This window comes from Hylobates moloch, unplaced genomic scaffold (assembly GCF_009828535.3).
Source record: "Hylobates moloch isolate HMO894 unplaced genomic scaffold, HMol_V3 SCAFFOLD_2, whole genome shotgun sequence".
NCBI classification, from domain to species: Eukaryota; Metazoa; Chordata; class Mammalia; order Primates; family Hylobatidae; genus Hylobates; species Hylobates moloch.
Window position 1 is genome coordinate 117,093,388 of NW_026652277.1, and position 14,259 is coordinate 117,107,646.

At 43.5% G+C, this 14,259-nt stretch overlaps 1 protein-coding gene across 2 annotated transcripts in view; it reads right to left on the minus strand.

Annotated features, from left to right (window-relative positions):
- The window catches only part of FAXC (failed axon connections homolog, metaxin like GST domain containing), a 68,051-nt gene that overhangs the window by 7,106 nt on the left and 46,686 nt on the right, over positions 1–14,259 (minus strand). For both annotated transcript variants that reach the window (XM_032155658.2, XM_032155657.2), the window contains one exon: positions 4,058–4,174. In XM_032155658.2, coding sequence (XP_032011549.1) covers positions 4,058–4,174 — 117 coding nt within the window. The remainder of the gene's footprint in view (positions 1–4,057; positions 4,175–14,259) is intronic.

Genomic DNA, 14,259 nt, shown 5'->3' on the forward strand with positions numbered 1-14,259 from the left:
TTTACATGTCTGGGTTCCACCCAGTTCTAAAATCTCCAGGCTACTTGTTTCTGCTTAACCCTTCTCATGTTACTTCTTGAGAAAGTCTCTACCACAGAGACAGCAAAGGCAGGGAAAGAGGTTGAGAACAAATTACAGCAGTAGTAGTTTGGCTGCATGTTATCAGCTGCCCTCCAAAGATTTAGAAGGGGTATGGAACTAATGCCTAAAATGGGATTTATAGATCCCTGTGGACTTTAATAATTCATGCTACACCAGTACCCAGGGAAAGCTGGAAGCTACTTTAAGAATCAAAGTACATGCAACAATGTGCCAAAAGCCCCTGCAGACGATGGTGTCAGATTCCCCAGATGTGCATGAGGCCCAAAATCAATCCTCCAAAAGGCTGATCATTTCTTTTAAAAGAACACTAAATGCCTCAAGTCCTTTCAGGAAGTAATAGAGAAAAGGGCCAAAGCATAACAAAAAAATGCATCATTTCTGACAGAAAAAATTCTATACAGTCTGTGAGTTCTACTGATAATGGGGTCCCTAAATACTTCAGACTAATTCATAGATGACCACAACAGTGTGTGTGTGCACATTTGTATGTGTATGTACACACGTATGTGTGTATGTAGGGATGTGTTTGGGTAGAAGTGTAGGTATATCTGTACAAGTCAGTGTGTGGGGGGGTGTGTATAGAGCATGTGAGTAGATGTGGGTGGGTATGTACATGTGGGTGTGTCAGGGTGGTATGGTAGGAGAACAGAGGGAATAGAGTAGGAAATAATAGGAACAGAGAATGGATATAAAACACAGCCCTAAATGAACCAAAAGGAACCAACATCTTTTAGACCACTATGGAAAAATGTGATTAAATTAAAGGGAAACTAATATTTTAAATGCCACGAACCTCACCAATGTGGTAACATATTTAGTTTAGAGAAGTTCCAATGTATTGCAAAACAAGGAACATCCTCATAATGACCATTTAGGAAATTAAATGACAGTCCATACTATCCCTAGTCTCACTGAGCTGAACTTCCGGAAGACCTTCCATCAATGCCTGGCCCATTCCAACGAAGTCTAATAATGTATCTGGAGCTCTGTCCCCACCAATACGAGGATCTGGAGAGTGAGTGCTGCTGGCATCAGCCTGGTCTAACCTCCTGGGCATGCACATGAATCGACACGCACACATACACACACACACACACACACACACACACACACACACACACACACAGAGCTGCAGGCTCCACCACTTCCCCACCCATCTACATGACCACCACACATGACTGCTTGCCTGCCTCAGTTTCTTATATGATTCTGCCTTGCTTGGTTCCATCCATCCATCTATCCATCCATCCATCCATTCACCCATCCATCTGTCCATCCATTTATCCATCCATCCATTCACCCATACAGCTATCCATCCAACATTTATTAAGAGCATTCTATGCGCTATTCTACTGGTCTCTCATCTACATACCCAGCCTGCTCAGTTGGGCATAAACATTTTGATTAATTCTTGTCAATCCTCCTCCCCAAACCTAAATATTGAATTTTGATCCCCACATCCCTGGCCCCCAGGCACTTGCTTAGGTACTGCCTCAAACAGTTCCCACGCAACTATGCAGGGGAAGCCTCTCCCAGAGTCCCTGGCTGCCACATACAGATGCTCCTCGACTTACATGGGGATACATCCATATAAACCCATTGAAAGCTAAAAATATCGTTAAGTCAGCTGGGCACAGTGGTTCATACCTGTTATCTCAGCTACTTGGGAGACTGAGGTAGGAGGATCACTTGAGGCCAGGAGGTCAAGACCAGCCTGGGCAACACAGGAAGACCTCATTTATTTAAAAAAAAATTTTTTTTAATTAGCTGGACATGGTTTCTCACTCATGAAGTCCCAGCTACTCAGTAGGTTGAGACAGGAGGATTACTTGAACCCAGGAGTTTGAGATTACAGTAAGTAATAATCATGCCACTTCACTCTAGCCTAGGCAACACAGCAAGACCCCATTAAAATATATATGTATATGTACATATGTATGTGTGTGTGTGTGTGTGTGTGTATATATATATATATATAGTGTCCAAAATGCATTTCACACCCCAACCTGCCAAACATCATACATTAGTTTAGCTTACCTTAAACGTGCTCAGAACACTTACATTAACCTACAGTAAGGCAAAATCATCCGGCAACACAGCACACTGTACAGTATCAGTTGTTTACCCTCATGATTATATGGCTGATTGGGAACTATGGCTCAATGCCACCACGCGGCATCAGAAGAGAGTACTGCACCACACATATGGACAGCCCAGGAAGAGATCAAAATTCAAAGTATAGTTTCTACTGAACAAGTATTGCTTTTCACAACCTTAAAGTTGAACAATCATAACTCAAACAATGATAAGTCAGGAACCATCTGTATATCCCACCACCCTACCCCACACACACACACACACACACACACACACACACACACACACACCCCCAAGATCTGGCCCCTTGCACATCAATCCAAGGTGAGCTATCTTTCCGTACGCCATTTCCACCATGAATTTTACTTCTGGCTACAACTCCACACCCACCCCACACATATATGTTCATCCCCTAGCACTGGTTCTACTTATCCTTGCTCCTTAGCTTCCCCTCTCATATCTCTTGTAATTCTGACAGGCCTCACATCCAAGGTACACATCACACAAAAAAAGTACTAAGATTGTGTTTCTTTGGTCAAAATTAACATAAATAATACTTTGGGCAGCCAGGCATGGTGGCTCATGCCTGTAATCCTAGCTCTTTGGGAGGCCGAGGTGGGCAGATCACTTGAGATCAGGCATTCAAGACCAGCCTGACCAACATGGCAAAACCCCGTCTCTACTAAAAATACAAAAATTGGCTGGGCATGGTGGTGCACACCTGTAATCCCAGCTACTCAGGAGGCTGAGGCAGGAGACTCTCTTGAACCCAGGAGGCAGAGGTTGCAGTGAGCCAAGATTGCACCACTGCACTAAAGCCTGGATGACAGAGCAAGACCCTGTCTCAAAAATAAATAACAATAATAATAATAATACTTCAGAAAGCACTAGACTTACAAAGTATTTGTTGACATTTTCATTTTCCCACCGTCTTGAACTTTTTAGCTCTACTAGTTTTTTTGTTTGTTTGTTTTGTTTTTTAATTTAAGACAGAGTCTTGCTCTGTCGCCCAGGCTGGAGTGCAGTGGCACGATCTTGGCTCACTGCAACCTCTGCCTCCTGCGTTCAAGAGATTCTCCTGCCTCAGCCTCCCAAGTAGCCAGGATTACAAGTGCATGCCACCATGCCCAAGTAATTTTTGTATTTTTAGTAGAGATGGGCTTTTGCCATGATGGCCAGGCTGGTCTCGAACTCCTGACTTTGTGATCCACCCACCTTGGACTCCCAAAGTGCTGGGATTACAGGCGTGAGCCACTGTGTCCGGCCGCTCTACTACTCTTAGTGTATGATCTATAGCCACTCTGTTAGAACAGGAGGAGAGAGTGGCTTGAATGCAAATGGCACAGAATCCTATGTACTTATAGTTACAAGTGCAACATCTAAAAACAGTTTAGACTCGGAGCATCTGAAACAGCCAGTGAGTTCATCAGCGTCACCCCACCGTAGTTGCTGTAGCTGGATATAGCAGAAAGTGGGGAGCCCCCATTGCCCAAAGGAAATTAAGGAAGACCAGCAAAGCAAGGGCACTAGGTAGAATTCAAGCCCTATTTCAGCACAAATCTTAAGTCCCACTATGTAAGCAGATGGAAGAAAAGCGCTAGCATAAAAACATGGCAGGATCTATGTCAGCACTGCTAAGAACATAGTCTGGGCAAGACAGCAGGTGAGAAGCCCAATCCCTCTTCCACCCCAAGGTATCCTGAGTACAGAGAACCAACCTAGCCCTGTACACCATGCCTGGTGTCTCCATCAAGCACACCCAAAACCAAAGCATTGGTCTAGAATTCTCCACTGTGCTACCCCACTGCCCACCCATCCCCAGTAAGCTCCAAAACCTGAAGAAAAGTGTAGGGCTTGCCTTTGATCAGCCGTTCGGGTCTTGTCCCTGGTAAGGTCCACATTGCCTGTGCCAAGTGTCCAAAGACAGTGGCATCAAGAGTGGAAAGCTTGGGCCCCATGATGTACTTCTTATCACCTGCAGTAAATAAAGCAGAGAAGTCAATGGGCTGGCCCACACTGCCCCACATCATCACAATTGCATTTAGCACATTCTATTACATATTCTTTTACTGAATACCAAAAAGCTTTGCAGAGTCTAAATGCATGCACACCCTTTTGCTTAAAAAAAAATAGAACAAAAGTAAAATGAATTAAGCAATCATGTGATACATCAACCCATAGAACAGCAACACAGGGAACATACCAAAATAAGCAGACGAGGGAGGGCATTCATGGAAAAAAGGGAGAATTGATCACCACCAGACCTCTGGGGAACCTTCTTGTCTCAAACTCAAGTAAAGCCTGTGATGCTTAAGAACACCTGGAAGTTTGCTTAAATCATCTCAAAAGTAACCCAAAGCAAGCACAGCCAACATCAGCACTTAACATTATTAATTTAAATACATTTCCCCAGGAAAAACAAGAAGCCTAAGCTCCTTAAGAGGTTTGGAGGTGAGGTTTCCCATGACGCTACATGGTTCTGGCAAAGTTCTCACCTCTGAGGACCAGCTTCCATGGAAAACAATAAGTAAGGAGTAGCTATGAGGTCACGGGCTCAGCCCTGGCATCAGGATCCCATGAAAGGATGTTTCACACTACTGCTCCCATCTCTCCATTTCACACTACTGACTTCATTCAGGCCTTGTCACCGGACTATCACACTCAACCTATTAAAACTGACCCAAGTCATCTCCCAGGCTACTGTTAGACACTGCTGCATATGGAGGGAGCACTAGGGGAGAAGGAGCTGCGTAGCTCACAACCTGGCATCACCGTTATTCACTGTGGGAATCTGGTCATCACGTAACATCTACAGCCTCAGTTTTCCCACCTGGAAATGGGGATGAAACTAAGAGTTTCTATTCCTTTGGGCTATTGTGAGGATGAAATGACATAAGGTACATTAGCACTCATGACAGCCCCTCCCTTTCTCCAGTCCTTTCCACATCCCACCTGACACTATCAACTTCCTAAGACTTTTTTTTTTTTTTTTTTGAGACAGTCTCGCTCTATTGCCCAGGCTGGAGTGCAGTGGCATGATCTCGGCTCACTGCAAGCTCCGCCTCCCACGTTCAAGTGAGTCTCCTGTCTCAGTCTCCCAAGTAGCTGGGATCACAGGCAGCCGCCACCATGCCTGGCTGATTTTTATATTTTTAGTAGAGACAGGGTTTCGCCATGTTGGCCATGCTGATCTTGAACTCCTGACCTCAAGTGATCTGCCCACTTCGGCCTCCCAAAGTGCTGGGATTACAGGCGTGAGCCACTGCACCCAGCCCTAAGACACTCTTTTAATCATGTCACTCCCTTTCAAACACCTTCCATGGCTTTTGAAATGAGTTATGAAATGAAGTCCAAACTCAACTTAGAACTTAAAGTGCATTATACATTGCCTCCAACCCATGTTCCAGCTGTATCCTTCATTCCTCCCTTACCCTAGCAAACCTGGGGACCACCCCCATTCCCCAACACAATTTATGCCTCCAACTGCTACACCTTTGTTCATGCTGTGCACCCTTTCTCTGCCCCCACAACTTATATGTGCTCATCACTTATCTTCAATCAATTCTATCCATCCTTCAAGGTCCAGCTCCAGCCTGCTTTCAAAGCTTTCTGGTGGCAACAGGAGCTTTCAGTTCATACAGTCCTGTGTTTACATCTCCCTTTTGCACATACAACCTTGTAGGACTTTAAGGCATTTAATGCCTATTAACCTTCTGAACTATAAAATGAGAAGAATAACTGAGGTGACTTGAGCAGAGCACACAGCAGATATATCCTGCCTCTTGTCTCTCAGGCTTCTTGAGTGACATTTTTCCCATAATGCTCTATACACAGTGTGTGTGTGTGTGTGCGCGAGCGCGTGTATGTGTCTGTGTGTGCAAGCGCGTGTATGTGTCTGTGTGTGTGTGTATGTGCATTTTATCTTTCCAGCTAAATTGTTAGCTCTTTGAAAGTAAGGGTCAATTCTTGCTTTCATTTAGCAAACCCTTATACCATGTTTACTACATGCCTGGCCTGGCTCTACATGCTGTACTCTAGGAATATCTACCCCTTTCACCATTCTTGAGTGACAAGCTGAGAAAACTGAGTATCTGATGACAATGCACAGGAAAGAAAGGAGGGGGAAATGGCTGGAGGTGGGAACACAAGGTAACAACTGTTACAGCACAAATGAAGCAGAAAGTGATTTTTAAAAATCATTTCTCCTATATATGCCATAGAGACCAAGAAATACCCTACGGTAGGACAATATGCTGAACCTAACCAAATTGCCTTTTCTGGTGAGGACAATCAAGTCATTCACGTTAGAGCTCTTAGCTATTTCCCATTGTCAACCAACTTCTCCATCATTTGAGTCTTACCCCATTATCCAAATACTGGGGGGAAATCCAGAGAAAGTACCAACTGGACAGAAATAATAACAAAACATCAGATACCATAAGAAGTAACTCCTGAGGTGTTACTCCTGAGGGTGCATCCCGCTGGCGCCATGCCTCCACCGCACCCCTGCTGGCATTAAGTGAATGCAGGCAGGCAGAGGGAAACTGCACAGGAGCTCTCCTGCCATCCTGCTAGGGCAGGAGGGGGTGTTGGCCAGGTGGCCAAACAGTCCTCCCTATGGGTTTTGTACCAGGCTCAACCCATTCAAAGTCCAAACACAGGTCTACCCACACACTGGAAGCCACAAGAGGGCTTCAGGACCATTGTGAGAAGGGCTACTCACAGCCTCAGAGAGAAGAAAACAGGATTTTTGTTGTGTGTGTTTTTCTTTAAGAGCAACAATGGCTTCATGGTCAAAAAAGCGGGGGATGAGGGGGAGAAAGAAAATGTTGCTGCCCTTGAATTACTCAAAAGGACTCTAAGGGAAATGCCAGAGTCAAGTCCGTAAATTTTGAAGTCTTGTAGAATCCAAAGACTGAAGGCAAAATGTAAAACATAAATATGAATAAAAATTTGGAAAACCTAGAAATAGAACACATAGGACTTTGACAAAAAGAAAAAATGATTAAAAAAATCATTTGAACCCACACATCAAATAGTGCATATAATGTCTGGCCAAAATTGACCATCTGGCTTCAAAATGTTAAAACTGGAAGGACACTGAGTTAGTGACTAAGGAACAAGGAACTAAGGAACTAAGGAACAAGGCTGAGAATGCTACCAGGTCTCCCGACTTCTGGCCGATGCTCTCGGTCTCCACAATGTGCCACACGGATCTGAGATAAAGACGGTATGGAAGAGCAGGAGGGCTGAGCTGTGAAAGTTTTTACAAAAGGATGCTTTTGTCAGAAAGGAATACAGAATGCAAAAGGGAAAAGAGAACAGAAATCAGGTGTTTTCAAAGGTGCCTGTAAAAATATGGGTGGAATTTAGTATCTGTGGAAAATGCTGAGTGGCAGATGTAAAATTATATATGTGTACACACATACAGGAGAGTTATGAATGAAAAGAATATAAAAATATCCCATCATTCAAAAGTCCTCATAATACCTGAAGGCAGAAAGCCTTTTTAAATTTTTATTTTAAAATAATTTTAGATTTACAGAAATGTTGCAAAAATAGCACAGTGTGTCTGTGTGGGTGTTTCTGGATGAGATTAGCAGGTGAATTAGTAGACTGAGTAAAGCAGATTGTCCTCCCTAAGGTGGGTGGGCCTCATCCAATCAGTTGAAGGCCTGAATAGAACAAAAAGGCTGACCCCTCACCTGAGTAACGAAGACAGATTTCCTTCTGCCTAACTGCCTTCAAACTGGGACACTGGTCCCTCCTAGGTCTCCAGCTTGCCAGCTCATCCTGCAGATCTTGGGACTTGTCAGCTTCCATAATTGTGTGAGCCAACTCTGCATAATAAATCCTAATGGTTCCGTTTCTCTGAAGAATCCTGACTAGTACACCTTCGCAGGGCATCATATCAGGGAGCATATAATGTCCTATATCTTATGACTGTGATATTAACCATAACCATGTGGTAAAGGTGGTATCTGCTAGATTTTTCACTATAAAGTTAAGATTTATTCCTTTGTAACTAATAATCTTGACAGAGACACTTTGAGACTTTATAAATATCCTGTTTCTCCTCAAACTTTGGCCTGCTAATTTTAGTGTCCATTGGTGGATGTTATCAGAAGCAAATATTACTGTGGTGTTTGCTTAATTATGAGTTTCGATTTCTCTCATTCTTTGTATTGATTAGAATTCTACTGTCCTTTCTTTCCCATCTCCTAATGTATTCAATTATTTATTTATGTAAGTATGCACTAATGGATATTTATTTTATTCTATAGGTTATAATCCAATACTCTCATTATTTTGTTGCTCAAATTGTTCCAGCTTTGGCCTTTGGGAGCTTGGCAAAAAAAACATTTTTAAAAGGAAATCGAATTAGATTTGACTCTGCTTAGAGACAAAGAGGCCAAGTTAAAGGCTTCGGACTGCAGCACTCTTGGGGTTCACAAAGTGGCCCCAGATCTCACGACCAGGGGGTTTTGGCAAAAGCAGAACACTCAGGACACTTGTGAAGGGCACTGAAGGAGGAGACTTGGGTGGTGAGGCACTGTGAGCTTCATTTTTGGCAGGTGAACCATCCGGTGACTTCCATAGGATGGACAGAAGCAGTTGAGGGATATGTGGGCACCTGTAACTCCCCTGCCAGCCTCCAAGCTCGGAATGTGAACTGTGAACCATCAGTGAGGGAAAATGAAGGTGGAAAACATCAAAGCCCCGGGTGTGAAGGGACTTAGGGTACATCAGACCTTCTAAAGTGCTCCACCTGAGGCCAGCTTCTAAGCACCCAGAACACCTCCCCAAGGGTACAGAGCCCTCCTGACGATGAGGGTGAGTCCACATCCTGATAGTAGCAAAGTGACTTCAAGTGCCCGGAGTGACCCGACAGACCTCATGGCTTGGTCTTTTTCAAGTGGCAATCAGAGAGCATAGACCAGGGATGAAATACAAGGACAGTGACCATGCAGCCAGAGGGAGGGGCCATGTGGATCTGGAGAAGGAGAGCCCATAGTGGCAGTAGCAGGGGCTGCTTCTACTGTGGGGCTGGAGAATGACAGCTGGCCCTGGATATCTGTAGAATTTCATATGACCTCTCCTGGGTGGTTTAGGCAGCTCCTCTCTGTGAGGAAGGCCATACTGTAGATGAAGGAACCACTGGGGCACCCAAGGATGACCAAAAACTGAGTGGAAGTACTAAACCATGAATAACAAGAATGTTAAGGGGTCCTGATGGATATCAGCTCTCTTACCCAGATTTGAGTTCACTATGATTGGACTTTGTCATGGATCGTTGGTTATAAGCCTTTAGTGACCTTGATTAACCCAAGGCTGCTTATCCCGACTGCCAAGCCTGACCAGCCCTTCCCACATTGTCTTCCACTTCTGTCATGGGTAGCCACAGAGGGTTGACCAGAAGATAAGGGACACAGCAAAGACAAGAGTATGTGGAGGAGGACTGAGCATGTAGACTACGTCCCTCACCCCCACTGAGTACTAACTCAGCAGATGGCTGGATGAGCAGGGCAGGGAGAACAACGGAGGACAAAGTCACACAGTTGTCCAGGGAGAATGGAAGCAATATTGAGTCTGAGAAGAATGGCCAGAATCCAGGCCTGAAGACTTATGCCAAATTGAGGGAACTAGCAAGCTGCAAAGCTGAGCAAGCTGAACTTGATGAGCAAGGGAACCAAGAGAATAGGAGGGGACAAGCAGAGAGCCACATGCCCCTGAAAGTTCCAGGGGGTGCCATACGCAGCGTAACTGAGGAAGTGCTCACAATCCTGGGCTATTTGCTCGCTGCCTGGCTCTGAGCCACCCCCTTGGGGAGGACGCATGAGAGCTGACAGTGTGTGACGCTCTCCAGACCTGGGCAGGACAAGCCAAGCTCTACCTCCTATGAATGGTCTACTTCAGTCAAACATGCAGGTGCTCATCCTATCCTCCCTGCCCCAAATAACTCTGGCTATCTAAGCCTGACCTTTCCATTAGGACTCAGACCAAGTCCTACCTCCTCCACTGCATGAAGGCTTCCCGCACTGTCCCAGTCTACTGGAACCTCTCATTGTCCACGCCTCTGCTAAATCCCAGAGGGGCGTATTGCTTAGAGCGAGGCTACTGAGAGAGTAGTCTAGCAGCACCAGCAGCACCTGAGTGTTAGTTAGAAATTCTTAGATCCCATCATGAATCAGAATACTTGGGAATGGGACTAGAGAACCTGTGTTTAACAAGCTTTCGGGTCAGGGTTTCTCAAACTTTAGAGGCATTAAAATCACCAGGATAGTCTGCAGTTCTTGGACCAGACTTTGAATAGCACTGTTCCAGGTGATTCTTGTGCACACTGAAGCTTAAGAAGTACTGTGCTAAACTAGAGTATATCATTGGTCTTAAACTTGAGCGTGTAGTATAATCACCTGGAAGGCTTTTTTCTTTTTTTCTTTTTTAGTAGAGACGGGACCTCGTTATGTTCCCCAGGATGGTTTTGAACTCCTGGGCTCAAGTAATCCTCCTGCCTTGTCCTCCAAAGGGCTGGGATTACAGGCATCCACCACCACACCTGGCCTTGAAGGCTTTTTAAAAACACTAACTCAAGTCCCTGATCCCAGGAGTTTCTGATTCAGTAGGTACAGAGTGAGATCCAAGAACCTACATTTCTAACAAGAGCCCAAGTGATGCTGATACTGCTGCTTCAGGGACCACACTTTGAGAACCACTGGTCTAGCTCACACATTAGGTAAATCACACAGCCATCTTGCAGTCTTACCTACGTGTAGGTCCTATCTCCTCAAATAATTTTTAAGCACCTTGAGGGCAAGTAAACTTCTATTTTACTTTTCTGTCCATCTGGTACCTATCACATAGGAACCATCAATTAAGGTTATGATAGCCTTAATTATGTTTGATCTCTGTCCTTTCTCAAAATGGAGAGCTATAATAGTGATTAAAATGTATAATAATGTGAAAGCATTTTGCAAACTAGGAGGTGCTATTCTAACACAAGGAATTATTTTATACTCATTTCCAACAATCAAAACAAGCAATGTGGACAGAACCAGTCCAATCTCTCTCCAAGTGTAGGAATCCCGTCTCACACTTTCCTACCAGATACCCATCCCCAACCCCAACCCTGCTGTAACTTCTCTCCCATAATTTACTGGGCAGGGCAGACTATTCTGTGGTTAGATGGTTCTTTATACTGAAACAAAATAGTCTCCTTAGAACTTCCACCATGCATCTCAGTTCTTTCCTCTGGAATTCACAAAAAAATTTATGGCCATATTTATTCTACCACAGCACCCATTCCTAGTTTCCACTAACATACTTCTAAGGAAAAACTAATCACCTGTTTTCATATATATCATTATGAGATGGTGGACAGAAAGTCTATTTCAGACCACTGGAAACACTACAGAAATGAACTTCTGAATCTCATCTCCTTCCTCCCTAATTCTTTTCCCACTTCCCACTGGTCACTGTCAGCTACACTTCCACAATTTAGCTAAATTTCCAAATTCTATAAGTGACAAAAGAGACAAGACTGGCTGTGCTATAAAATATAAGTTCAAGGGAGAAACTAAAGAGAATAATCAAAAGATTTTCCAAGACTCATTTCTCTATGAGTCTAAGACATAAAGTACAATTGTGTGTTTTACACAGGGCTCCCTATACCTGAGCACTCACGTGATTTATAAGCAGGCAATTATAGTAAAATCAATATAGACATTATTCATACTTCTAATTGTCCCTCTCTCGCCTTTCATTAACTGGAAATAGAAGAAAAATTAAGAAACAAAGATTTTGAGTGCTTTTCCTAAGGAAACAGGAGGTCCCGGTAATCTTACCATCCAAGCATCAAAGAGCACACACTTAAATGCACACACTTAAAACTTTTTTTCTGCAAGTGAATCTCCCAGAGGGCAAAGCTACAGGAAAAATAAAATCTACTTCCTATTCTCTTACACTAGTAATCAGACCCCACTTTGTCAGAAATAATATGTAAGACAAGCCACCTCCTTCAAAAAGCCCTTGTTTTCATACTACAAGCATACTCTAAAATCACTGTATAGATTGTGATTAGCTCACGATCGCCAATTAGCTCACATTCTGGGAAAAAGTAAAGGTTGGTGGAGAAAATACCAGAAGAAGCTCCTTAATTTAATCCCTCTTCAGATTTCATTCTAGAAAGCAACTAGATTCTCGTGTAATTTTTAGTAAGATTTTCTGAAAGAACACACAAAAATTTATCTCTTTTCAGCTCATATGAACTATCTCGACACCTTCCTCACTGGCCACCAGTACCACCATCACTCTTGTCTCTTTGCTGATGTCCCAGCTCTTATAATTCCTTATGGATGAAAGCAGGAAGTACATAAATCCCCGACTCTAAGCAATGGGTTGTGTATACTCCTCTGTACTTTGGTCCTCTATTAATGTGTTCTGAACTCCGGACACTCTGAGAATCCATGGGCATACTTTATAATTTTAGGAAACTTGGATGAAGGATTTGCACCAGTGTGGAAAGACTTTACACATCTAAATTAGGAAAGTATTCCTCAGGATGAGGCAAATGCCTACTCAGGCTCACTTATAATTTAGCATCACTAAGCAGCTCCCGGAAGTCTTAAAGATCTACAGCCAACATCTCCAACAAAGATATCAGTTTTACCAACTCACTGATGATCAGCCTTCCTGGTTCTCTCCCTTCTTGAAGCTGCTACAATATTGTTGCTTCTGAGTGACTGCACAGTCAACTGAAATTGTGAGATTTGAGGGCTATAAAAATTATATGAGTCTCTCTCCCCAGTATCACTTTCCCAAATACATCTTCTGAGGATAAAGAAAATATATCACTCAATTCAAACTGCATTCCAGGACAGGCTTCCCCGTCAATTTCATTTCTGTCTCACCTGCCCTGTGCTGGGCAATCAAAGGAACCAGCTGTTCTATCTCTTTCTTCAATAAAGACTATCTGGTAGCCCCCAAATTCTGGTTAACGAAACACCACATCAGAAAGAACGCAATGTCATGTTGAAATTTAAGTTCAAATCCTTTTATAAGGAACTCGCCCATCTTTTGAGAAAGCTGAATAGTAGCAGATTCTAGTGGGAGGTTTTGTGTTTGGCTGTCGGGGCCAGAAAAGCTCAACTCTGCAGGCAGACTCCACATTCCTGAAGGACTTTTCTTCATTTTATGGATTTTAGGCCTCACCGTAGCTGGAATCCAGGATCCTCAACCACTTTCAAACATGTACATAATCACCAAAAACTGGTAAAAATCTTTAACCACCAGCACTGTTTAGGACCTGCCCAGAGTGGTAAGCCTTGTTCAGATTAACTCTCTAGGCACAGATCCCTTAGGAGGAAACCAAATTGCGTTCGACCTTATATTTAAACATGGAAATCCTAAACCTTCTCAAACCATACACTCATCAGTACGCTGGACATCATGTCAAAACTCTGTGTGATGCTTTTCTTCAAGTGCAGGAGTGAATCTCTATCTTCTACTCTGTGGGAGACCATGTTACTCCTCTACCAAATGTGCTTGTCTCTGTGCCCTGACAAGTCAATGGTTAAGAATGGCCACAGGCATTGCATGCTTGTATCAAAACATCTCATGTACCTCATTAATATATATGCCTACTATGTACCCACAAAAATTAAAAATCAAAAATTTTAAGAAGAAAAGAAAGTGAATAAAAACCAGGATGGCCACAGAACTTTCTCCAGTGCATACTTCTTTCTCAAAGATCACTGAAGCCAGAAACAGAAACCTCTTGTGTGCCAAGCTCTGTAATCTTGGAATAGATCCTGGTTTCTTCACAGCCAAGATGAGAATATTCCTGCTAAAATCAGAATGGCTAATAATAATAGTCCCTGGAGAGACTGAAAGATAAGATTCTACTTCTACAAGACATAAAACCTTTTATCTAAATAAATAACTTGAGGCAACTGAGATCGGGTACTTGCCACCCACCATAGCAGGATAAGCTATGACAACCTCTTCCGACAACCTGGCTTTACTCTGCACAGCCCAGCAGCAGCTGAAAGAAGTGCCTACTGG